The sequence below is a fragment of the Chenopodium album genome, chromosome 5 (assembly GCF_948465745.1).
Source record: "Chenopodium album chromosome 5, dcCheAlbu1.1, whole genome shotgun sequence".
NCBI lineage: Eukaryota > Viridiplantae > Streptophyta > Magnoliopsida > Caryophyllales > Amaranthaceae > Chenopodium > Chenopodium album.
The window spans coordinates 11,832,298-11,856,409 of NC_137838.1; the positions used below are offsets into that span (position 1 = coordinate 11,832,298).

Sequence of the window (24,112 nt, forward strand, 5' to 3'; positions counted from 1 at the left end):
TAAACATTTGATATTAAAATAATACAAATCGAGACGAATCTAACAAGATGTGACAGGACTATATTTTGTTTAGGTATAAATCATTAAAACTTGTCAAAGTGAAACACATGAATAGTGTAAAAGTCAAACTATAAGGTTGAAAAAAAAACAGAGAAAGTATATTCTATTATTATTCCACCTTTTTTGTTAAAAAATTAAATAAATATATCAATAGACTTGATCAAAATGGTTCTTTAGCCCTGTATAATCATAAATAAAAACTCTATTATTTCACCAATATTTGATTATATTTTAAACAACAATATCTCAATAGACGTCATATTAATGGTTAAAACCCTCAAAAATATAGATTTAACAAGTTGAATGCATCATTTTTAGCTGCCTAATAGTTCTAGATATGTAAGATCATGTTTCCTTATCCATTCATGCAAATACGTACGCACATTGCTCAACATGGTAGTTATTGAACCGTGCTCTAAGCACAACTAAGCAAATTAAGGAACATATGCTCCTTGTGATGCGAATCAAAGAAGGCGCGTGAGATTTTTGCGTAACTACATAGCTTGTGCGAAAAATGGTAGAAAAAGAAAGTCAAAGCTATAAATAGAGACGTATGATAAAGGTTGTATCTCACAACCATGAAGTTGTGGGATTAAACCCCATTAGAGACAATTTAGGGTGGGGATTCACTTATCATTCACTTCTTCTTCTAAAGTATCTAACCCGCTAATTCGGATTGGGAGGACCTGTAAGATATTCCGGCTCAATAGGGCCCTTCTCCTTACCAACTGAAAAAAAAAAATTATGATATCATATACCTTACACTTTATCGCGTTTTTAAATTACAAAAGGAGGAAATAATACTAAAATATACTACGAGTCTGTTTTATTCAGCTTAATTTCAGTCCAATTCAGCCTCAATTAGTTCAATTCCGTTCAGTTCCTAATTTTCTTCTCTCATAAACAATTCATTTCATCTCTATTTAGTTCATTTCAGTTCAGCTCGTTATTTTCAGTAAATTGAAACAGACCCTACTTATATATATTATGGAAGCCGCAACCCTTAGCATAGGGCTTTGTTGCCCCAAAATCTCCACCTTTTTTCCGGTTTTTTATAGTGTTAAATTGTCATCATATTTTTTGTTGCATCTCAAACTTCATTTGTTTTTATTTGCTCATCATATGTACTATATGATCAACTTGAATTGTTTGGTTTGTTTTGGTTTTGGCTTTGGTTTAAATTCTCATCTCTTTCGTGCTTTTCACTCAAAACATAATGTACGGTTGCAACAGAAAGAAATATAATACAAGTTAATTCTCAATGAATGATAATAATGAGCTATGCAAAGTAGCTAACTTGACTCCAAGTTATGCCATCTTAATTGGCTCAATCTAAGAGTACCGTACCCCTAATAAGCTGAACTCAAGACAACGAAGAGCTAGACAAGATTAGGGATGGCAATCTAATCCGGATCCAACCCTACTCCGCCCCGATCCGAGGTAAAATATCCGCTCCGAGTCCGAGAAAAAAGTAATCCGAGTTCGACTCCGTTATAATAATCCGACTCCGAGTCGGAGGAGGGTTGGAGTCGGATCCTACAAAAAATCCGACTCCGACAAATGTCCGACTTTAACGGATTATCCGACTCCGACTCCAATAGATAGTGGATTTTTGTGTGGGTCATGGTGGCATTGGGTGTGGGTTGTAAAGGCCCAAATAGCCCAACATCTCAAAGTATATTGAATAATAAAAAAAAAACTCGAATTCGGGTCGGATCGGAGTCGGAGTCGGAGGTCAGATATTGAAGTCGGAGTCGGATGTCGGAGTCGGAGTCGGATGTCAGATTTAACCTCCGACTTCCTGTCGGGTCGGAGTCGGATTTAGCATAATCCGCTCCGAGTCCGACCTGTTGCCATCCCTAGACAAGATGGTCATGAAACCTATATATTATACTCGAATATATATAATAAATTAAAATGTTAGCGTTTGATTATTTTGTTAAAATTATTACTAAGTACATACTGCATGCGCCCCTTAATAAAAGTTTCATTTGGTGAATAATAAATATAAGATAATAATGTTTGCTTAATTAAAAATGGATAGCATATAAAGAATGTTGGATTTGAATGAATAAAAACAAATTAATAATAAAGGTAGAGAATAGCACAATTTTACAAAGATACTTCGTACTCCCCCGTTTTTAAATACTTGCTCCATTTCTATTTTTTGCACTATTCATTTGTCCTACTTTGACTAATGTTTGTGATTTATACATAAGAAAAAATATAGTCTTGTGGGTACTTGTTGGAATCATCTCAATGAATTTATTATTAATTTTCAATTGTTAGAATTTATACTTATTGGTAATTAAAGATATTAGTGATCAAAGATTAGCAACGGCATGCGTGTCCAAGAGAAATGGAGCAAGTATTTAAAAACGGAGGGATATAAATATCACTCTAATATATGACTTCTAATTAAAAGTTAATGATTGAAATTTAGAGAATGTACTTGTATTGAATGAGACATTTGTTTGTTCCAAGGATCAAGGTTTAGAAAGTGATGTAATCTTCGTGCAAATGCTAGGTTGATCTCACTAAGTGAGATGTAATATGAGTAAATAGACCTTTTGCTTTATTGTGACCTAGCTTAGCTAGCTAATAATTAAGTTCATACTTTGGACAAAGTTAAGCTCCTAAATTTACAATTGTATGTAGTATTAATATAAATAGCTCGTTTTTTTTTAGCTATTATTATTATTATTATTATTATTATTATATCTCAAAAACAAAAGTCATACAACCTACAATAAATTATTAGAAAGTCGAGATACAATCTGGGCCTCAGTCCTCTAGCTATAGCAAAGCTTACCCTAGTAAAAATATAAGCTGCAACACGTGCTCCAATATCTTGCGTCGTCGAGAACCTCTGAACTCGCTTAAGCAACGCAACAACCTCCTTCTCTAATTCACCAAACGAAGAAAAGGAGAAGGGAATGAACCCATATCCAATTGCCTGACAACGAGCCTCATACTTAACTCGCTTCTGATGATGATGCTGCATCAGCCACAACCCGTCCAGGAATAAAGTCAGATAGCCTTGACTGTGTCAAAAGAGAAGATCCTGTAAAATCTACACAGACATCGCGACCACGATCCTAGGAATAAAGTAACACATCAGCAGGTCTGAGGGCCTCGTTGTTCCCTCCAGACAACCCAATATCAACCTCTTTCCTTGCTGAAATCCCGGAACGATAGCAAACATCAACTAGGGTATCCCGAACAACATTATTATTATTATTATTATTATTATTATTATTATTATTATTATTATTATTATTATTATTATTATTATTATTATTATTATTATTATTATTATTATTATTATTATTATTAGGGCTTTTTGTCAAAAACTACCTAATAAAACCAATATTTTGCGAGAAACTACCTATTAAAAAAAATGTTGTAATAAACTACCTAATAAAGGTAAAATGATGTAAAAAAACTACCTAAGAAAAGGTAAAATGTTGTAAAATACTATCTATACCGAATTTTCACCGTTGATCGACCTCAAAACACTCTAAAACCACCGTTTTCATTCCCAAAACTAACACAACTTGCTTGAAATCGTCTCCACCACATCTAAAGCACCTTCCAACCCCAAAACCACCACCTCTAACCCTAAAAACCACCATCCCGAAGCACTAATCTACCCTCACCAACTCAAAATATCCTCCAACCACCCCGAAAATAACATTACCACCTTGAAAACCAACCCTAACGGTGGTTTTGGGGGTGTTCTAAGGTGGATCAACATCCTAAAATTAAGTTAACGGTGGAATTTTGGTCAAAGGTAGTATATTACAACATTTTATCTTTTATTAGGTAGTTTATTACAACATTTTTTTATTAGGTAGTTTCTCACAAAATTTAGGCTTTATTAGGTAGTTTCTCACAAAATGTCCTTATTATTGTTATTATTATTATTATTATTATTATTATTATTATTATTATTATTATTATTATTATTATTATTATTATTATTATTATTATTATTATATCTCAAAAACAAAAGTCATACAACCTACAATAAATTAGTGGGAAGCCGAGATACAATCTGGGCCCCCACTCCTCTAGCTATAGCAAATCCTACCCTAGTGAAGATATGAGCTGCAGCACGAGCCCCAATGTCTTGCGTCGTCGAGAACCTCTGAATCCGCTTCAGTAACGCAACAACCTCCTTCTCTAATTCCCCAAGCGAAGAAAAGGAGAAGGGAATGAAACCATATCCAATCGCCTGACATCGAGATTCATACTTATCCAGCTTCCGATGAGCAGCATCAGCCACAACCCGCCAGGAATAAAGTCAGATAGCCCTGACTGTGTCAAAGGAGAAGACCTGTCAAATCAACACAGACATCGCGACCACGATCCCATGAATAAAGTAACACATCCGCAGGTCTGAGGGTCTCGTCGTTCCCTCCAGCCAACCCAATGTCAACCTCCTTTCTCGCTGAAATCCCAGAACGATAGCAAACATCAACAAGGGTATCCCGAACAACATTATGCCGATGTTTAATACCCACAATACCAGCACAAGACACCGCGTGATCACCGAAAATATCTCCAACAAAACCCTCGAACAAGCAGAGCACGACGTCGAGACAGAGAACAATGGAACACCCAACCGATAGGACAACACACAGCGATAAGTCTTAGCGTTCATCGTCTGACCCAACCCCGAAATAGGAACCGCCCGAAGCCAAGCTGAGGTGTGATCACCCTGCTGTGATTTCCATAATGCTGATTGTCGAGGAGTTAAAGAATAAGCAGATTCTGCAGAAGCGGTAATCTTTGTGAAATACATATCTTCCAATTTCTTCATGAGTTTAGGGGCAGCGGCCTCACTAGGATTACTCAAAATGTCAGACTCCACTGTTCCATTAAACAAACACAACGCATCCTCAAAGGCTCGTCCAAGACCAACAATGTCAGCATGCCGAAGAAGTTGTGTCTGCAACCCAGCAGACTGCAACCGAGAAGCAAGAAAAGCATAGTGACGAACATCACCTGCAGAATAAACACCAAGCCCTCCAAACGTAAATGGTAAGGTGGCAAGCCGCCACTACCAATCACCAAACCCAGGCCCCGAAGCGGTAACAATATGCTCCAAGGAAGATCGAAGAGCTCCATCAAAAGTGCGTTGAGCTACCTCAAAAGTACTAGGAGGACAAGTACGTAATGCAAAGTAGAGTTTTGAAACTCCAGTACATGCCCTAAGTAACAACAGTTCACACTGAGGATCATCGAGCATAGCGACCTTATCCATAAGGGCAATGGTCTTGGTCACCATCTGCATCACAAGCTCACCACTGAAACCAGAATCGGAACTAGCGGGACCTCCAATTATTATTATTATTATTATTATTATTATTATTATTATTATTATTATTATTATTATTATTATTATTAAATATATATCGGATAATTTCCCAGATACTATAATTTTTTTTGACGAGAAGATACTATAATCTAATCTTAATTAGTTGATCCAATTAAAATATTAAATTAGCAATCTTTATTATGGAGTACAAGTTTATAACACAGAAATCATTTTTGAAATAAATAAAAAAGATTCTAATAATTAAATAGATGAACAAAAATGATCGGAGGAAGTATACAAGTAAAACATATGCAGCAAAATTAAAAACATAGCAACCAATAACAAGGGATTTATCTTCCACAAATTAGGAAACTAGTTAGCATATATAGACCAATCATAGTATGGGTCATGGGGAAAATAAGAGGGTTTATCGGAAATAATAATTCCACTTTATTGTTATATATTTGCATGTAACGTACAAATTAAGTATACATTTATGAACTATCATACAAATTAAATCCTATAAATACCCTCCACCTTTCCTTTAATATCTTCCATCCTCAACACTCTAACTTCCTTCACTTTTATCATCACTTACAACATTTCTATCTTTTATTTTCTACTAGTTAATCAAAAGAAGATGGAAACCAAAGTTAAAGTAACATCATTCTTAACACATATACTTAGAGTTGTTCTCTTTACCTTATTTTTCGTCCTAAATCGACAACTCGTAGAAGCTAATGATATTAACTTGGTGAGCCTAGGTGCAAAATCAGATGGGTTTACAGACTCATCAAGTGCTTTTACGTCTGCATGGAACATTGCATGTGAGTCACTAAACCCTTCCACAATTCTTGTACCACAAGGAAGGTACTTGGTTAACAAAGCTTTAGTATTTAATGGGAGGAATTGCAAGAACAAGGCTATAAGCTTTGTCATTAGTGGTACCTTAGTGGCTCCAGCCGACTTCCAAGTGCTCGGAAATGCCGGTACTTGGTTTTCTTTTGATGATGTCAACGGAGTTTCTATCTCCGGCGGGGTCTTTGATGGACAGGGCGCTGGCTTGTGGGCTTGTAAGAGGTCCGGGAAGACTTGTCCCCCCGGAGCTACCGTAAGTCAACCTTTTTTTTTTTTTTTTTTTTCCTTATGAAAATTAATAATTATTTGCATTCAGGTGTAAAATGTTATTTTTTCTCACTCGATGATTAAATGAGCCATAATTATCAAAATGAGAAAAAAAATAAAAAAACAAAAAAACAAAAATAAAAAAAATCCTTTGATGCACTTTACACCCAATAATATACAAGAATTTCTCTTCTTTCTATCCTTATCTATGTAGCATGTAGGCATGTAGCAACTACTAGAAAATTGGTTGAGGACCTATGTCATCATTCTTAACTATTTAAAATCAAAATATAAATACAATTAATTTAATGGAAAGTTGTTAATTTAATAGCTTGAATTGCATCAAAGTATTGTTGAATTTTGTGGTCAATACAAGCTAACTAAAATATATGAAGTATATAATTTCAATAAATTTTTATTTGTCTAAATTAATAATTATCAAAGTATTCTTATAGTTGTTGTTACTCCATATAATGTTATTAGTGTATTGATTTATCACGAATGTTATATTGATTTATTTTTAGAGTTGACATGGTTATATAATACCTAGCTTATGATCTAATTAATACTATGTTTGTGCAGACAATTCGATTTTCAAATTCGATGAACATCGTGGTGAATGGGTTAACGTCATTGAATAGTCAATTGTATCATATTGATTTTGATGGTTGTAAGGAAGTAAAAGTTGAAGGTGTGAAGGTCTCGGCTCTAGGTGCAAGTCCTAACACTGACGGAATTCACGTTCAACAATCAACTGGAGTAACAATCATGAATTCAAAAATAGGCACAGGAGATGATTGTGTGTCAATTGGAGCCGGCACTAGTAACTTGTGGATTGAAAATATTGATTGTGGTCCTGGACATGGAATTAGGTATGTATTGAGATCAAACCCAATCTAGAGTATATATGTTCATACTATTATTCTATTTGAATTTATATAAGATGTGTTATTTTGTAGTAATTGTTGTAAAAAATAAGTCTTATTTACATTTCAAACGCAATAATGTCCTAAAATTAGATGAAGATTAGGGATTTAACATATTTTACCTTGAATTTCAGCATTGGGAGTTTAGGAAAGGAGGTAAATGAACCCGGAGTAGTGAATGTGACAGTCAAGAGTTGTACTTTTGTCGGCACTGAAAATGGAGTGAGGATTAAATCATGGGGAAGGCCAAGCAATGGATTTGTAAGAAATGTTCTCTTTCAACATCTTACAATGGTTAATGCTCAAAATCCCATTATCATCAACCAAAACTATTGTCCAAAGGAGAAAGGTTGCCCTGGACAAGTAAGAAAACAACACTTTTTTTTCCTTATTTGATTGATCATGAAAAACTAGTCCTTCATATCTTCTATTATGCTAAATTACTAACTTTTGTATTGCCTAAATGATTGATTAGGTTTCAGGAGTAAGAATAAGTGATGTAACATATCAAGATATTCATGGAACTTCCGGGACACCAATTGCTGTGAAATTTGATTGTAGTTCTGAATACCATTGCACGAATATAAATGTCGAAGACGTGGTTCTTACCTACCGAAACAAACCAGCTGGGTCATCTTGTATTAGTACTGTTGAAAGCTCACTTGGTTCTATTGAGCCTAATAGCTGTATTAGGGGTTGATCTGATACTAGATCTGTCATCTTGTATTAATACATACATAATTACATACTCGTACTAAGTAATTACAAGTAGTTATTCACGTTCAGCACCATTAAACTATTTTGCTTAAAATGATAATTATTAACCATGCACTTGTATTCTAATTTTGTGATGATATTGAATAAAAAAAAAGGTTGTTATTTGATTTGTACCTTATATACTGATATTGGATAGAGAATACTATACTGTATTATGGTTCATGCATGACGCTAGGTGCACCGTGTGGAAGTATAGACAACATTTGGATTCACAGGTGCTCTCCTTGGCATAAGAGTTACATCTTCCATTCTTTTTTATTTGATTGACATGGCTCTTTATTCATGTTTGCCAACACATAAATACAACAATTAAGTATCTCTCATCAATTAATAGAATTAAAAAAAAAAAAAAAAAAAAAAAAAAAGTTGACAATTTAAGTATTTTGATAATATAATAATTATCACATGACTCTTTTGTTATAACTATAAAAACAAAAACAAGTGAGTAAATAATAAATCTATTAATAGTGTTAAAAGTTAAAACGAGTTAACATAAAAGAAACAAAAAAGTAGTTCTCTAGTATTCAAAGCAAAAACATGCATGAGAGAATGGCAAATTGGTAATTGCAATTGTAGTGTGATCACTTCCTTTTCTGCCCTTTTCTTGATCATATTTTAGAGGTCTTCTCTTCTCAATGGTTTAGAACTCAAGCTACATACCAGAGTCCTCAATTTTTTTATTTTTTTTTAATTTATTTTTTTAATTAATTTTTTTATTTATTTTTTGTTTTTTGAAAGAAAGACTCCTCAATTTTTAATAGATGCACTCCCTTTATTTCTGTAGATAGGTTGATAAATTTTGAAAATGCAATTTGAATATGAAAATACTTCATTGATAAGTTGAAAGTCAAACAAATTGTCATGTGAGATCTTCGGTTGAGACACTTTGGTTTATACGTTTCAAAAAATTTCTCTCTATATACTACATACTTGTATGAAGTAATATTTCCTCCATTTCAGCTGTCAAAAAAAAAAAAAAAAAATTTCCTCCATTTCTTTTTAATATTAAGTTAATAACGTTTGAAACTTTACACTATTTAACACGTACTCCATTTTTGTAATTTATGAGTTATAGGAAAAATATAGTAGTGTAAGATCTTGTAAGATTTGTCTTAATATATACTTACAAAATATCAAATTTTGTAATTTTTATTATAATGATATTACAATATACGTAAGATGAGATAAGACATTATAAAATATGTATTAATTAACGAGCGTGAAACTCTTAATTAACTAACGTAGAAATTAAAAAGAGCATTAGAGGAAGTATCAAAATACAAGTATGTGCCAAAAGTTAGTGTAAACAATTTAAAGAAATAGAGGGAGTATCACTTTGACTTTAATCATAATAGAAGTTTATATTCTTCAATATGTAGATTAGCATCCAAACTCCAATAATCGGGTTTGGCATAATTACATTAATGTAGATTAACTTGCATATAAAGTAAACAATAATTTGCTTAGATTATACATACAAAGATAGAACACTTGTGAAAATCATACTATAGGTACACTTTTGCACACTTAAATCTACAAACAACCCGTTGGCACTATCATACCTTTTGTAGATCCATCAGCATAAGTACATGATGAAATTGATGGTTGGTCTTTGTAGGTGAGCTTTACATTATCTAGTTTTATATTTTCACAAGGATGCTTTGAGCTACAGTCAAATTTTACAGCGACTTCTGTTGATGATGATCCGTGAATATCTTGATACACGATATCACTTATTTTCACCCCGGAAACCTGTCATACAAATGAAACAATTCAGAAACAAATTTATATAGTTATGCAACATTTTAATTTTTTTTAGAAAAAAAATTATTTCTCCCCTTCACTTAAGTAAGGATATTGAAAAATTTAATCATACAATGTTAGTTTTATATATGGTGATAATTTTAAATACGAATATTATAATTTAGTATGTGTTGTGGCTCACCTTTCCTGGACATCCTACTTTACTGGGGCAGTAATTTTGGTCAATTAATATAGGATTTTGTACATTAATCATGTTACACTGTTGGAAGACAACATTCTTCACAAATCCATTGCTAGGCCTCGCCCAAGACTTGATCCTTACACCATTTTGGGTGCCAACAAATGTAACATCCTTAACGGTCACATTTTGTACGCCCGCCTCATTCAATTCTTTTGCTAAGCTCCCAATGCTACACGCAAAAAAACACGTCAAATACATATTAGCACTTATTCGAACTTAAGTAAATTGGACAACACTTATAGCAATATGATGTAATATTCGTACACATATAATGGGTTAGAATCCTTGTAAATTACCTGATTCCGTGACCAGGACCACACAAGACATTCTCAATCCAAAGAGCTGATGTGCCGGCGCCCACCGACACACAATCATCACCGGTGCTAATCTTGGAGTTCAATATGGTTACACCATTTGAGCTTTGTACATGAATCCCGTCTGTGTTAGGGCTGTTATTAGGAGCAAGCACTTTCACACTTTGTACTTTCACATTATTGCAACCAATAAACGCAATGTGGAATAATTGACTGTTTAATGATGTCAACCCTCTTATAACAATATTATTGGAGTTTGAAAACGCCAAAGTCTGCAAAAGAACCACAATATGTAAATATTTATTAAGTCTTAAAACCTTTATTTTGGAGAAAAACAATGACAAATCATCTTAGTGCAACGCATAGTACTTCATCTGCTTTATAATATTTTAACTATTTTTCATTTTGATTTATTTAAAATATTTGTAACATTTTGACTTTATTCTGATTTTGGCAAATCATAAAGCTTTTACCACCTTACCCCTCTTATGCCATAACATTGTTTACAACTTTTTCACTCGGCTCATTCCCTCAGTTTTATTTACCTTTTTCTTACACTCACCCACTATTTCACACATTTTTTCTTTTTATCTACTTTTTTTTACATTCACATACATTTCTACACTCTCTCCTTTAATTTCTCTTAATTCATATGCAAATTGTAAATGTTAAAAACATTATGAGACATATCGAGTTAATCTAAGAAATATTTCTAACAAATTAAATAACTCAATAGCCCTTGTATAATGAAAACAATTGTTTAAACTTACTAGTCATTGACTATTTATATAGCAAAGAAAGACCAATTCATTAAGCTAAGCTAGCTTACCGTTGCACCTCCTGGACAACCACCCTTTCCGGACATCTTGCAACTCCACAAATCAGCTCCTTTTCCATCAAACTTCCCACCAGTTATAGTAACTCCATTCACTGACTCAAATGATAGCCAAATCGCCGAGTCCTTAAGAACTTGATAATCAGATGGCGCGACAATGCTGCCCTTAATATCGATATCAATAGTGTTACTTCTACACTTCCGTCCATCAAACTTAATAGCACTTTGAATCAAGTACCTCCCTTTAGGCACTAGGATTTTCGATTTTCCTAACGAATTACAAGCTTCATCCCATGCCTTAACAAAAGCCTTAGTTGCGTCCGTTTTCCCATCGGATTTTGCTCCTAGGCTCTTCACATTGTACGTTGGTAATCCTAATATGAATGTAGGGAAAAAGATTATGAACACACAAATTTTCAACATTGTTATGGTTAGCATTATGCAATAATATTGACTTTGTATGTAGTTTGTGTTCTAGGTATTATTGTAAAAATGTTGTACGTTATATATGGGAGTTGAATGGTGGAAAAGATGATTAAGTTAGTTAAAAATTATCTAGTATTTTATGTTAATTAGTTTCTTGTTACAACAAAAGCAAGTTAAGATCACAAGAAATTGTCTATAGATTTAACTGCCACAAACTAATTAAAAATAATTAAAGTAAGATACTATAGTTAAGATGGAGTAACAAGGTTAGTTTCCTTTGATTAGCAGAAAGTGAAAAGTATTATGTGACATATTTAAATGTTAAGACGTAAGTATGTAACCACTGCATATATTAATGCAAAAGACTTGTCAAAAATGATAAGGCATCCTCACAACAAGCTCAAAACTATATAAAGAATAAGGGTCTGTTCACATTTACTGAACAGAGCTGAGTTGAAGTGAACTGATTGGAGCTGAACTGAACTGATTGGAACTGAACTGAACTATTGGAGCTGAACTGAACTAAACTAAACTAAACTGAAATGAGCTGAAATGAATATTTTATGAGAGAAGGAAATTAGGAGCTGAACTGAGCTAAACAGATTGGAGTTGACCTGAACTGAATTGAACTGAACTGATTGAAGCTAAATTGAACTGAACTGAAGTTCAATTCAACTAAAGTGAACATGCCTTAAGATTATTTTTCTAATGTGTGTCTATAATAATAACAATAATAAACAACATATGTATAGTAACAAAAATACTATAAAAAAGTTATAATCTTTATATATTACGAGAGAGAATAAAAGTGAATATGCGCTCCATAATTATAATTTTGTAAGCTTTCATCGATCTTTCCATTTTAATTATACTGCATGTATCCTTATTATTATAATAGGGGTTATTTATTTTGACAATATATCAACTGAAAAATAAAGTGTAACATACGGAGTATGAACTATGAAGTATGGTTTAATATGCATGTGTCCATGGATACGTATTAGATAAACAAGAATAACAATATTAATAACAATACTCTGTACTTAAAAGCGGGGAAGAGGGATGAATCAAGAAAATAGGTGATGGATGAAAAGTTGACTTTTAACGTAGATGACAAGAAGAAGAAGATTTGAGATAACTCAGGTTAATTTTTATTTGGGTGTTACGTTGTTTAAAGTCAATGCACATGTTATGTATTAAAAATTATGCTTTGAGCTTACGTTTTGGTTCCTGCATATGACCAATTGGATTAACAATTTGTATTCTGTTAGCCTTTAATTTATCGGATTTTTTGTTACAGGGTTTTTGGGATTATTCGTTTTTTATGCTTCTGCAATGACATACGAATTATGTCATATTCTTCGTATATTTTTTTTATAATGTAAGGTAAGAAAAAGAGGATATATTAGGAAATCCTTCTCACAAGAGGAATTCCTAATGCGTCTGAAAAAAGGATAGGAATTAAAAAAAAAATTGTATATACTTCGTATGTTGTTGCATGCAATTTACGGATTATTACATTGAAAAATTGTTACTTGTACTGGTATCGGTTTTTTTTTTTTTTTTTTTTTTTTTTTTTTTTTTTTTTTTGTAAGCAAGTGTGTATGCAGATATAGTACAACTATAGTACTATGAGTACAATCATTATAAATAAGTATACAACTTTTAGATGAAAACTTGTCGAGGAAAAAAAAAATCGTTGTATAAGGAATTTTTTTTTTTTTTTTTTTTGAGGGAATATATAATTATTACTCCAAGTGATGACTATAAGTGGGGAAATTATTTTGGCACACTCTTAATTGATTTTGGCACACCCCTATGTGAGAGCTTAGTTTTCTGTGCTTTTCTCACATAAAAGTGTACCAAAATCAATAAAGGATGTGTCAAAATCAATTTCCGGTATTTGAGGTCTAAAAGACTAGAATAGAGTACGGAGTACTGAATTTATAATATTTTATATTATATTCAAATTCAACTACCAGTGCAAGTAATACCTCCGTTACAGGTTATGTGTAACGATTAGACATTTTTCCTCTCTGCTTTATGTCAAATCATTGCATATAAACTGTTTCAATTAATACAATTATGCAGTATATAAATATAAATAGAATGAATTTTAAATAATAATCTCATAAATGAGTGCACGTGCACTACACACTTTCTTGAACCGAGTTAACCCAACAAGCCAATGAGAATTAAGATTATTTTGTTGTCCTTTGTTATTTTTCATAAATATGATATTATGTGACTGTCCAAATAATCAAGTGATTCTGGTATTCTTGTATTGATCCTAGATAGGTTGGTTAGGTAGATAGTGTTTGTTAATTTTTGTCTGCTTGTAATCTCTGTCCTTTGTAGTTTGTACAGTTAACTTCGGTTTTCTATAAAGATTCACATGTACTCGTATATGAGTTAAGTCATTGTTTTTTTTTTTGAGTCATGACCTCCTACTCGTATTTGTCTCAAGATTACACAGAGAATTCTGTAGCTAAATTTTTCTACCATAAACTAAATATTCAACAAAAAAAAACCGTAAAAGTTTAGCTCTAGTTACCCTCCTAATCACACCTTTCTAAAAACAATTGGGATATATATTAAAAAAAATAAATAAATAAGAGGTTTTGCGGCTTCAAAAAGTTCTTTATTCTACATTTTTTTAAATAGAAGTTCTTTATTCTACTTGCACCTTCATATTAGAGCTATTAATTAAAAGATAATGAGCCTTTTAGATGTTCATAGGCTGTGTCAAACCATCAAGAAAGATTTATCTTTTACTAGATCAAAAAAGAAAAAAAGAAATGTAGGAAGGATAAAAAAAAAAAAAAAAAAAAAGGCACTATCTTCCTAGGATCAATACAAGATTACCAGAAACATGTGAAGATTGTAAAAGTAAATACGTAGTACTAGGTACATGAGGTTGAAGTGATATAGTGACATCGCTCTCACCTCGTAATCCTTAAGTCTAAGGATCAAATCTCATAGGACTCATTTGAGAAATTTCCTTTATCTCCCTCCTCAAATGAGCCCAAGTTACATAAATACAAGATATCAAATTATGGAAATTAGCACAATGAGCATGGTACTCATTGGTGTAAAATATACAATTAACTTCATATCTTTGCATATATTTAGTTACATAATCTTCATGCTTTTTGTTTATACTTATTGTTAGCAACTGATTCTATTTATGTTAACTTTGGGCATTGCAGACGTCACAGCAGAATCCTATATACCTGTACAAAAGCTATATTTGTGTAATTACAGACCAATCTCTCAGAAACTAAACAGTAGTTTCGTCACATATCTGTAACTTTATCCAGCAGTTTTCTGAACTAATAAATTTGAAATTTTGCGATTAGAGAACTGAGAGACCTACTTCAGAGAGGAAAGGCTTCTGAACAAAAGAACTCCTAAACTTCCAAGAGCTACAGTTGCGACAACAGGGATGGCAATTGATACAGAATCAAATGTGCTGCCTGTTCTGTCATGGCGGGATTTCTCTCCAAAATACTCGTGAAGAAGGCTGCTCAGAGTATCTAACTGATGCATAATTTGGCGTTGCCCTCTTGACACAAGCATCACCTGTTAAAAAGAAAGCATTAAAAAAGAAAATTACATCAAAAAAGATTCTGGGTAACTCTTATGGCAGAGGTCTGAAGACAAATTAAGCTACCAAGTCATAATATGATGCAGATATATCCAGGTGAATCACAATGGAAGCCAATACTAAACTCCATTACAATGTGAAAATCTGATTCTGGTATTCTATTTTCAGTCAGTCTAAATCTGATTGTCTGAAATGTCCACTATACCTCAATGCCATTAATGATAATGGCTTATTTCAACTCAAAAACTTTGCAGCGGTTCTGAAATTAAGAAAAGTCTAATGTGTTCAATGAGTTCCCATGACATGCTCTAAAGATATACTTCGTATAGCTGAGGCATGAGAACCAGAAAACCTTGCACTTTGCCACCACTCAATTACTATAATTAAAACCCCTTCGCCCAACATATAATAGTTACCAACACTAAATATATGTCACTTTTCTGGAATGTAATTAATTATGCTATTTCTTTCCAAATTATATCCTCCCTCGTGTCTAGAGCTCTTTGCAAAATCCCCTGCCTTAAAATGGGTTGCTTTTGACAAAGATAGCAAGACATCAAACGTGTTGTGCAAGGACTGTTGGCACCTATCCAGAAGCAATTGAAGAATGTAGGTGTCTTAGTAATATATAGAAGTTATCAACTCACAACTTTTTTCCAGAAATAACATTTCACAGTGCAGAGGCTGCCAGGATACTTCATTGAAGAATTTCATCAATAATAAACATCTGTGCCTTCAGACTTGAGCAAGCTCTAAAATAGATAATTTCTTAAATTCTGGTGGCTTGAACAATGTAAAGTATACATCAAACCTTAATTACAAGTGGATTAACCATGTGACTCTTTAGCAGATGGAGGGACTTATAACACAAGAGAGCAAGTAACTTCAACGAAAATACTGAGATTATAAGAGGGTAAAAAAATCAAATGCAATACCTCTTCGATAACTTGAGAATCCTTGGCCAATTGGGAAGAAGATGAGGAATGAGGTAATGGTCCAGTAGTCATTGGACCATTGTTTAATCCACCAGCCATAAGAAGTTGAGGTGTAGAGCCGTTACAGGCTTCAGACTGTAGAGCCAAGTTTTGTTGACTAGCAGATACCTTCCCAAGGGAAAAATTTGTGTTCAGTGCTTCGATACTAGATTTTAGCTCATCCATTCTCTCATTCAGCGTGGATATCTGCTCTGATAGATGAGTCACAGCTCCCTGATTGGAAACAATCCATAAGCTCATGGAATTGATGTAATGACTTAAGTCTTTAGCAATTGTAAAAGCATAGAAAACACACAATCAGACAGTTCTTATGATATTAATGATTACTCAATGATGATAAGTTCATTAAAGCACAAGCCTAAAGGTAAAGTGGAAAAATAAGCAAACAAATCTGTAAGCTTTCTTTTTGTTCCTCCATCATATATCTATAATTTAAACAGCTAGTCAAAGACATTACTTTATGATATATAGTACATTAAAGTAATTAGTTATACTAACTTGGTTTGCAACGCCAGCGGGTGACTGGGGGACATTTCCATTAAAACTTCTTTCAGCCACATTGAGCCTTGTCATTTTGGACAAATGCTTCTCTCGGTGTGTTGAAAATGAACGTGAAACATTCCTGTCAAATTATAACAAGAGATGTTTCCCATAAGCCCCAAAAACAAATAAAAACAAAGAAAATGAAAAGACAGATGTGATAGAACCTTGACTTGTGATGGGATGGACTATTAGATTCGTTCAGATATTTGACCTTCCAGTCTGCAGAAGCTCGAGAAAGTGCCTCTTTAGGACTAGAAGCTACTTCATCGTCTATGCTGAGCCTTGTCTTCAAATCATCTGGCAAAGCCTGTAGATAATTTGTTGTGTTAAGTAGAGAAATACAAGTTCAAGCAATAAAACATACGAAGTTAGTTATAAGAAGTAATACCATGACATCATTTACAAGTTTCTCCAGCTGAATTTGTTCAATGTAAGTACGCGAGACATATGAACCATCCAAACCCAGCTGCTCCGCTACAAACTTAATGTACGAACGATCTTTTCCTTGAACCTTAAAAAAAAAAAATCAAGTTCTGAAAACACAACTAGAAGCCCCCAAATCAACTAAAAGGCACATGTGCATTGTGCATGGATCTTTGTGTCACGACATTTTACCACTCAGGTTAAGTAACTAAAGATAACATCGCATTGTAATATCAAAAGTTTTTGACTTCTAATTATGAAATTGATTAGCAGGCCAGTCATCTATTAATAACTGAAAGTACACAACAGAAAAATGGAAGCAAAAGAGGATATAGCTAGCAAGAAAGTTTATTTACGAGTTCGCATATTTACATGATATGTCCCCCTAAAATATTATCACTCCCTCCCTCCTACATTTAAGGAATTTTTTTTTTCTTTTTTTTTTGGTAGACAAGACATCCTATATTTAAGTTTTTTTTTTTTTTTTGACGGGGACATCCTATATTTAAGTTAACAGAAGGAGATGGCACCAAAATGGGGCAAGTTTTATTAAAAGTAGAGAGAAAATTTTAACTGATTAGGGTATGCTAACTTATAACGTTGAACGGCAATAAGTATGTAATGAAGGGACTAAGACATTGTAAATTTGTAATTGGATCTCTCTTGATAGTCGATACGCATAATTATACTGTTATTAGGTATTTTTGTATGATCATGCTAAATCCTTTATTATGCAGCAATGGGATGATTTAAATATTATATCCATACACATGAGCATTTAAATTTTAGCATATGAAAGGATAGCTAAAATGGTAATACCTGGATGTACTTGCGGTTTAGCTGTTCTAGCCAATCAATTTTCACAATAACCTTATCATCAGAGAAAACATGGCTTCTTCTTTTCAGGATAGCCGCAATAGTATAACCCAAAGCCATCAAACCACCAAGAAGACGGACACTGACTTCAAAACTGATTCTTGGCGATATTATGAAGGGAGTGTCCGTAACCCATTCCTGAAATCAGCAAGTAGAACTACTTGAACAAGAGGCTCATCTTCACATGCAAACCTCCTACACTACAAAAATTCCCATAACAGATATAAATAGGTATAGTCATATTTATCTACCAGCAAGTATTATAATCATTAATTATATTCACATATAAGGTTGTGCAAATCATATTTATGGTGCACATTGAATTTTTTAGTGGCCCAGAAAATAAAAGGTCACTTTTAGTTCTTTACTTCTTTGTGTTGTTATAGAAACTACAAGTTATGGCAACTAGCTTCATCACAGCAGAAAATTCCAGTACATGGGCCTTAGAATGCAAAGATCAACTCAACTGGGATAACTGGTTTTGGGTTAATAGTAGTAAAGATTAACAAAACACACACACACACACACACACACAGCCATTGTTTATGGTGCGCATCTAATTATCAAGTGAAGGTCATTTTTGGTTTTTTATTTCATGGTTTTGGGTTAAGAGTAGTAAAGATTAACTGATTAACCCCCCCCCCCACACACACACACACACACACACAAACGCACGCAAGCGCGCGCGCGCACACACACATGACCAAACACACACGCGCGCACCCCACATGCGCGACCAATTTTTACTTAACTATGATTTTTTGTTAGATTTGTCATAGTAAGCCTTAAACTCATAGCACAGTCAGGGCTCTCAGGAGACATGCAGAGAAAATGCATCTGAAATGAATTTAACTGCAGCCCAAAGACAAGAAAGTGAGTAAAAGAAGGCCCAAAACCTCAAACATGAGATTGTATTTTCCATCCCTGTTCCTCATTCTCAGGTATGACTGGCAAGCTTCAGGATCTTCACCAGGTGGTAGAAGGTAAATATCATACGTTTCCTCCTTAGTTTCCTTGTGTTCCTCTGACATCACTGATTTGATTTGCTCTTCCTCCACAATCTTTGTTGACTACAACAAGAGAAATCTCTCAGTACTAAAGATAAAGATGAAACATCAATGTAATGTATTTAAAATTAATCAACATGATAACTGGACCAAAACAGAAGCGAACAACGAGCAGTCAACCTTCAAAATATATGTGGGGTTCTGAAAGCCAGTAAAAGGATTAAATTTGTTCACAATCTTGATATGAGCTGTTCGAAGATCGGGCTCAATAAACGCCTTATACATAGGATACACCTGCCATAGTAAACCACGATCAACATTCACAGTACATAAAAATGTTTCAAAACAAATATGTAGTATTACACAAAAACTTTAATATCAAACAAAAGGAACAATAACAAACTGTTTCAGAGATCTGATGAATTATTTCTTCAGGATCCTGCCCAGCACGCTGGATGTCCCGTAAAACACGTTTCACTAAGTCAAAATGTACTCCGCCAGTAATAGACACACGAAGATCCAGGAAAGGCCTCAACTTCTCACTTAATGCATAAATACCCTCGATTATTACTATACGAGAGCTGGGTACTTCAACTGTTCTGCAAAATGACCAAATGTTAAGCAAAGAGACCTAGAAGAAAAAGTAATTTATAAATCATGACAAATCAAATCAGTGCAAGTTGCCAAAAATTATGATTTGACAGTTTTCACTATACAAAACCCAGAAATAATAAGCCAAAGTAAGAAAAGGAATGAAGCCAAAATCTGAATCATGCAGTACTTCACTTTGTTAGGTTTTAAGTTTTTATTATTATAAGATAAGATGAAGGAAGATGTCAAATTGAGCTTTGCAAAAATTAAAACTGGAACAGAAACAGAGCTTTGAAAATACCTCTAGACGTGTGACAGTGCTTGCAGAGAAATGCCTACATAGGCCCTACAGTTTTCTCAGTGATATTCTTAAGTTTGCAAAGATACCACCAGTATAATAGATGCTCAGCATATTGATCCACAGGATAAAGATGATCTCTTAAGTTATAATTATAGAGGTAGCACACAACTCACTCTCACAAACCATACAAACATAGGAATGGATAATTGAGATAAAAATGAGGGGACACATTTATCTCAGCACCTTACATAGTGCTACAGAATCAAACTAAACATCTATCTCTATTCTGAAAAGGCTTATTATGGAGCACTTAGACTTTATTGAGGTATTCCCAGGCTTGAGAGAATGCGAAGTCAGGATATCGAATAACTCTTTTGGTGCCAGGTTACATCAAAAAAAACATTGTACTCTTGCAAACTTTCCTATCTTCTACAATTTTAAGAAAAATTCTTTTCCATCAGTCTTTTGAAGAAATTTAAGCACGTGTACAAATATTTATGTTCCATACATATATTTACCCCAAAATATTTCATACATCTAAACCTCCCAAGACTTTTCATGCAATTTGCAAGGAATATTGTGCAATGCCCTAAAGCAGAAGCGTATTGTTGTGTCCCCCAAAAAGGTCATAATTGACACAACAAAGATCTATAAAAGTTTGATGCAGAATAGCTCCTTGCGAAATGTCAGTTCAGTGAGCCAAGAAACTGATGCGTCACAGCCAATGGCCCAATAATTGCACATGACATATGGTTACTATTGCTCTAAACTTTGTGTATGCAAAATTTGAACATTTTCTTAGCTGCAGAGCTTTAATGTTAACACAAAGAAGGACCATGCATATCTGTTGTAGAATACAGCAGCTATGGGAAATATATGTGACAGGCTTCCTCATCTTTCGACTTTCAATCTAATCAAATGGAAGTTGGCTATATAGTAGAAAAGTTAGCAGAGAAGAAAATAACAAGATGCCAACCTGTAGCCCGTGCGAGAGCTGGACTTGAAATCATATATTGGAACCTCAATAGGCTGTCCTGCTCTCAGATCTTGTATATTTTGAAGCAGTGTGTCATAATCTGTCAACCGTGGATCTGGTTCAGGATAGAAATATTGTTAGCACCAGATTTCATATGTATAAGTGAGAAGTATCAAGATTACTAAAGATGAAATTTTATCACAAAATACCCACAGCCAGGGAAACAAGTGTAGCAAAAGAAATACTCTCCTCCCCCCCCCCCCCCCCCCCCTCAACTTTAACAAATAACACAAAATATTCCAGAGCGTTGCCATAGGAATAACTTTTAATTTTACTTCGTACACACACACAGCGAATTGACGATTGAGAAATTAAAGTTTCATCTTGATAATAAGCATGCAAGTCCACAAGACCTATTTGTGCACCAAGGTCCAAGATAATTATGCATAGGATTAAAAGTTATGGAATTTGTGACGAGATATCAAAAAAATGGATGATAAATGCAAGAGCCATACTGAAACTTTTTGTTCACTAGAATTTCTTTTTGTTCCCCATAGCTGCTCGACACAGATATATACGCATGGCATGAAAGTATAGCATTTCAAAAGCAGTGAAAATCTCCAAAAGAAGCCAAGTTTAATACTCTAAACGTGTCAGCAATATGCATTGTGTATATAATTTTAATAAATCCTTGCTCTCGAGTAGAATATAACAGTGTACATGAAAATTATTTTATTAGCCAACATGGAGTGCTTAAAAATCAGATGAAGAGAGGATAGATTTGAGGCCCAACCATCAAAATTCCCATCAATGATTCGGCTGGAGTCATTATAGTTGTCCATTGATATCACAGCAATACTAGGCATAAAGTTGAGCATCTTTTCAGTGAACACAGTCTTCCCTGCACCTGAAGGACCAGCAACTCCAACTAATATTATTCCTTCATTATTCTGGGCTAACAACTGACAAGCACGGATCACAACAAAAAATCCCTTCTCAAATTTTAAATGGGCGTCAATTGGGACAATCTCATAGCGATCTGAGTCTTTTCTCTTCACTAACTGGACTTGGTCCCTCAAGAGGTTAGACCGCGGCCGGGGTGATTCAAACCCATTTGCAGCATTTTCACCCATATGGGCTGTGAACAAACTGCAAAAATCATAGAGATTAGAATGGCAATGAAATTAATTGCAATGCTCTTAGTCAACTTAATGCCTCCCAAAAATTTAAGTAATTAAAAACTTCTGTCAGAATTGAGTTCATATGCCGCCACCTTCTATCTAGTCAGTACCAACAAAGTTCATATATAAATTCATCTTCAAATATCAATTAAGAAAGCTACGAAGTATTTGTGATCAAGTTTCAAATTGCAAGATATTATATAGCAACATAATGGACGATGACGCTGCATGTTTTAGTATTACAATTTTACAATTTAGAAGCTCTTCTGAGTTAGAATCAATAAATAGAAGCATCATATTATATCTCCTGGAAGTTACACTATAACGCGTTTTGCAAGAATACCATTCATTCAAACAGTCTACACGAAATCAAAAAGTCTCCTCGTGAACAGATTGAACACATCAGCCGCCCTCCCTCAACCAAAAAAAAAAAAAAAGATTTTCTACATATTGCTCCCACAATTTTTAGTTTTCTAGTAGGACTTCCCTTTGTTGGTACACTCTATAGTCCATACAATCCCCTGAAAATCAAACTACAGTAAAACAATCAAGTTTTGTCTATACACTAGCCATTACAACTAGACAACAATGCTCCATGGCATTGAAATTTAACTCGATTTTTTTTAAATTACCTTATATTCAAATTTTTCACTCCAATCCCCCTTTACTGGTGTAGCCCTTCAACCTCTATTCCAAGTTCATCCACCCCTTTCCCCTAAAGTCTCCTCCCCTAGCAACTATCCTCTCTCTCATCTACACTTATTCGTCTCCTTCTGCCGTGAATTCTGCCCTATCTCATCTAATCCCATAACCCTCTTCCTCGTTTTTCATATCCCCTCTTTATCTTTGTCCCTCATTCTATAGATGATCTCAATCAGAGGGGGACCTTCCACTAGGGCCATTAGGGGCCCGGCTCCTGGTAAATTGTTGAAATAAATTAGCTAATGAACTTTAATAACCTTATTTTACATATAAAATATTAGAACATAGTGATTATTTTGTAGTGAGAGATAAAATATTCAAATTCTGACCCCTCTAATAGTTTTGACCAAGATCCCCCACTGATCTCAATCACTTGAATTTCAAGATTTCCCCCAACTTTTCGCCTCATAACACAGCTTAAACAAGGTTTAATTACTATAATAAACTAGAAGCAACATAATTTAATCTAATTCAATCCAGTACTCATACAATTACCATAAAAAAGAAACAAATAAATCAAATTATAACCCCAACAGAATCAAAATTCAGATAACAAAAACCATTAACAAGTACCCAGTAATTTTTACCAAATAATGAAATAATCGCAACTTTATAATATAAAAATCAAAATAAGCAATGAAAAATGAAATGAATTTTTCATTGCAGGACACTAGACACCACAAACTTAGAACACACCCAGAAAGCAAAACACTTAAATAAAGAAAATGATCGTAAACACCCAAAAAAATCAAACATGTAAAGATTATTGAATTGGGGTTGTGATCATCAGCATACCTGGGCACCTGGGAATTAATTTGTAGCTTCGAATTAAGAAGAAGATGATTGAATTAAAGAAATTGTGCGTGAAGGGAGTTGACAATTTGTTGGGGTTAATAAAGATGTTCTAGATTATATGAATAATCGTCCACTACACAAGTCAATAGTGGTCTACGTGATTCAGACCTTCAGTGGTGGTGGACCGAAACAATATAAGGTACTCCATCATATTCCTTGGTTTTCCTAATCATATATTTTTTTTTTTTTTTTACAAATGAATTCATTAATAAAAAGTCATCCGGCATCTACAAATCTATTAACTATTAGTAAAACAGAAGTTGT

General features: G+C 33.8%; 3 protein-coding genes across 5 annotated transcripts; 1 reads left to right on the plus strand and 2 right to left on the minus strand.

The window, feature by feature from the left end:
- The first annotated feature begins 5,955 nt into the window (after window positions 1-5,955).
- Window positions 5,956-8,134, plus strand: LOC145632591 (polygalacturonase-like). The gene is made up of 4 exons (XM_081684946.1): window positions 5,956-6,494; window positions 7,091-7,380; window positions 7,569-7,797; window positions 7,910-8,134. Exons 1-4 carry the CDS (start codon window positions 6,024-6,026, stop codon window positions 8,132-8,134), a joined length of 1,215 nt encoding a protein of 404 aa, XP_081541072.1. The 5' UTR covers window positions 5,956-6,023.
- Window positions 8,135-9,557: 1,423 nt separating this feature from the next.
- LOC145631911 (polygalacturonase-like) lies at window positions 9,558-11,797 on the minus strand. The gene is made up of 4 exons (XM_081684140.1): window positions 11,360-11,797; window positions 10,513-10,802; window positions 10,157-10,385; window positions 9,558-9,963 (listed from the first exon to the last, which is right to left on the minus strand). The coding sequence occupies exons 1-4, from the start codon at window positions 11,786-11,788 to the stop codon at window positions 9,745-9,747; spliced, it is 1,167 nt and encodes a 388-aa protein (XP_081540266.1). The 5' UTR covers window positions 11,789-11,797; the 3' UTR covers window positions 9,558-9,744.
- Window positions 11,798-14,879: 3,082 nt separating this feature from the next.
- LOC145631910 (inorganic pyrophosphatase TTM1-like) lies at window positions 14,880-23,942 on the minus strand. Of its 3 annotated transcripts, XM_081684137.1 has the most exons (13): window positions 23,789-23,906; window positions 22,924-23,207; window positions 21,904-22,259; window positions 21,111-21,225; window positions 19,646-19,841; window positions 19,423-19,536; window positions 19,132-19,305; window positions 18,179-18,373; window positions 17,325-17,447; window positions 17,101-17,243; window positions 16,892-17,015; window positions 16,334-16,606; window positions 14,880-15,373 (listed from the first exon to the last, which is right to left on the minus strand). In XM_081684137.1, exons 3-13 carry the CDS (start codon window positions 22,241-22,243, stop codon window positions 15,164-15,166), a joined length of 2,007 nt encoding a protein of 668 aa, XP_081540263.1. In that variant the 5' UTR covers window positions 22,244-22,259; window positions 22,924-23,207; window positions 23,789-23,906; the 3' UTR covers window positions 14,880-15,163. The 3 variants fall into 3 exon arrangements, with proteins under 3 accessions (XP_081540263.1, XP_081540262.1, XP_081540264.1); XM_081684136.1 differs by lacking the exon at window positions 22,924-23,207 and having other exon boundaries at window positions 23,789-23,942; XM_081684138.1 differs by lacking the exon at window positions 22,924-23,207 and having other exon boundaries at window positions 23,797-23,926.
- Between the last annotated feature and the right edge of the window lie 170 nt (window positions 23,943-24,112).

Coding starts and splice junctions, on each gene's coding strand:
- LOC145632591 (XM_081684946.1), top strand. CDS start 6,024: ATGGAAACCAAAGTTAAAGTAACATCATTCTTAACACATATACTTAGA. Junction 7,381..7,568: donor GGTCCTGGACATGGAATTAG/GTATGTATTGAG, acceptor CTTGAATTTCAG/CATTGGGAGTTTAGGAAAGG. Junction 7,798..7,909: donor AGAAAGGTTGCCCTGGACAA/GTAAGAAAACAA, acceptor ATGATTGATTAG/GTTTCAGGAGTAAGAATAAG.
- LOC145631911 (XM_081684140.1), bottom strand. CDS start 11,788: ATGTTGAAAATTTGTGTGTTCATAATCTTTTTCCCTACATTCATATTA. Junction 10,803..11,359: donor GTTGTCCAGGAGGTGCAACG/GTAAGCTAGCTT, acceptor GTTCTTTTGCAG/ACTTTGGCGTTTTCAAACTC. Junction 10,386..10,512: donor GGTCCTGGTCACGGAATCAG/GTAATTTACAAG, acceptor TTTTGCGTGTAG/CATTGGGAGCTTAGCAAAAG.
- LOC145631910 (XM_081684136.1), bottom strand. CDS start 22,243: ATGGGTGAAAATGCTGCAAATGGGTTTGAATCACCCCGGCCGCGGTCT. Junction 18,374..19,131: donor AATACAATCTCATGTTTGAG/GTTTTGGGCCTT, acceptor TGCTGATTTCAG/GAATGGGTTACGGACACTCC. Junction 15,374..16,333: donor ATTCTCAAGTTATCGAAGAG/GTATTGCATTTG, acceptor TCTTTTTAACAG/GTGATGCTTGTGTCAAGAGG.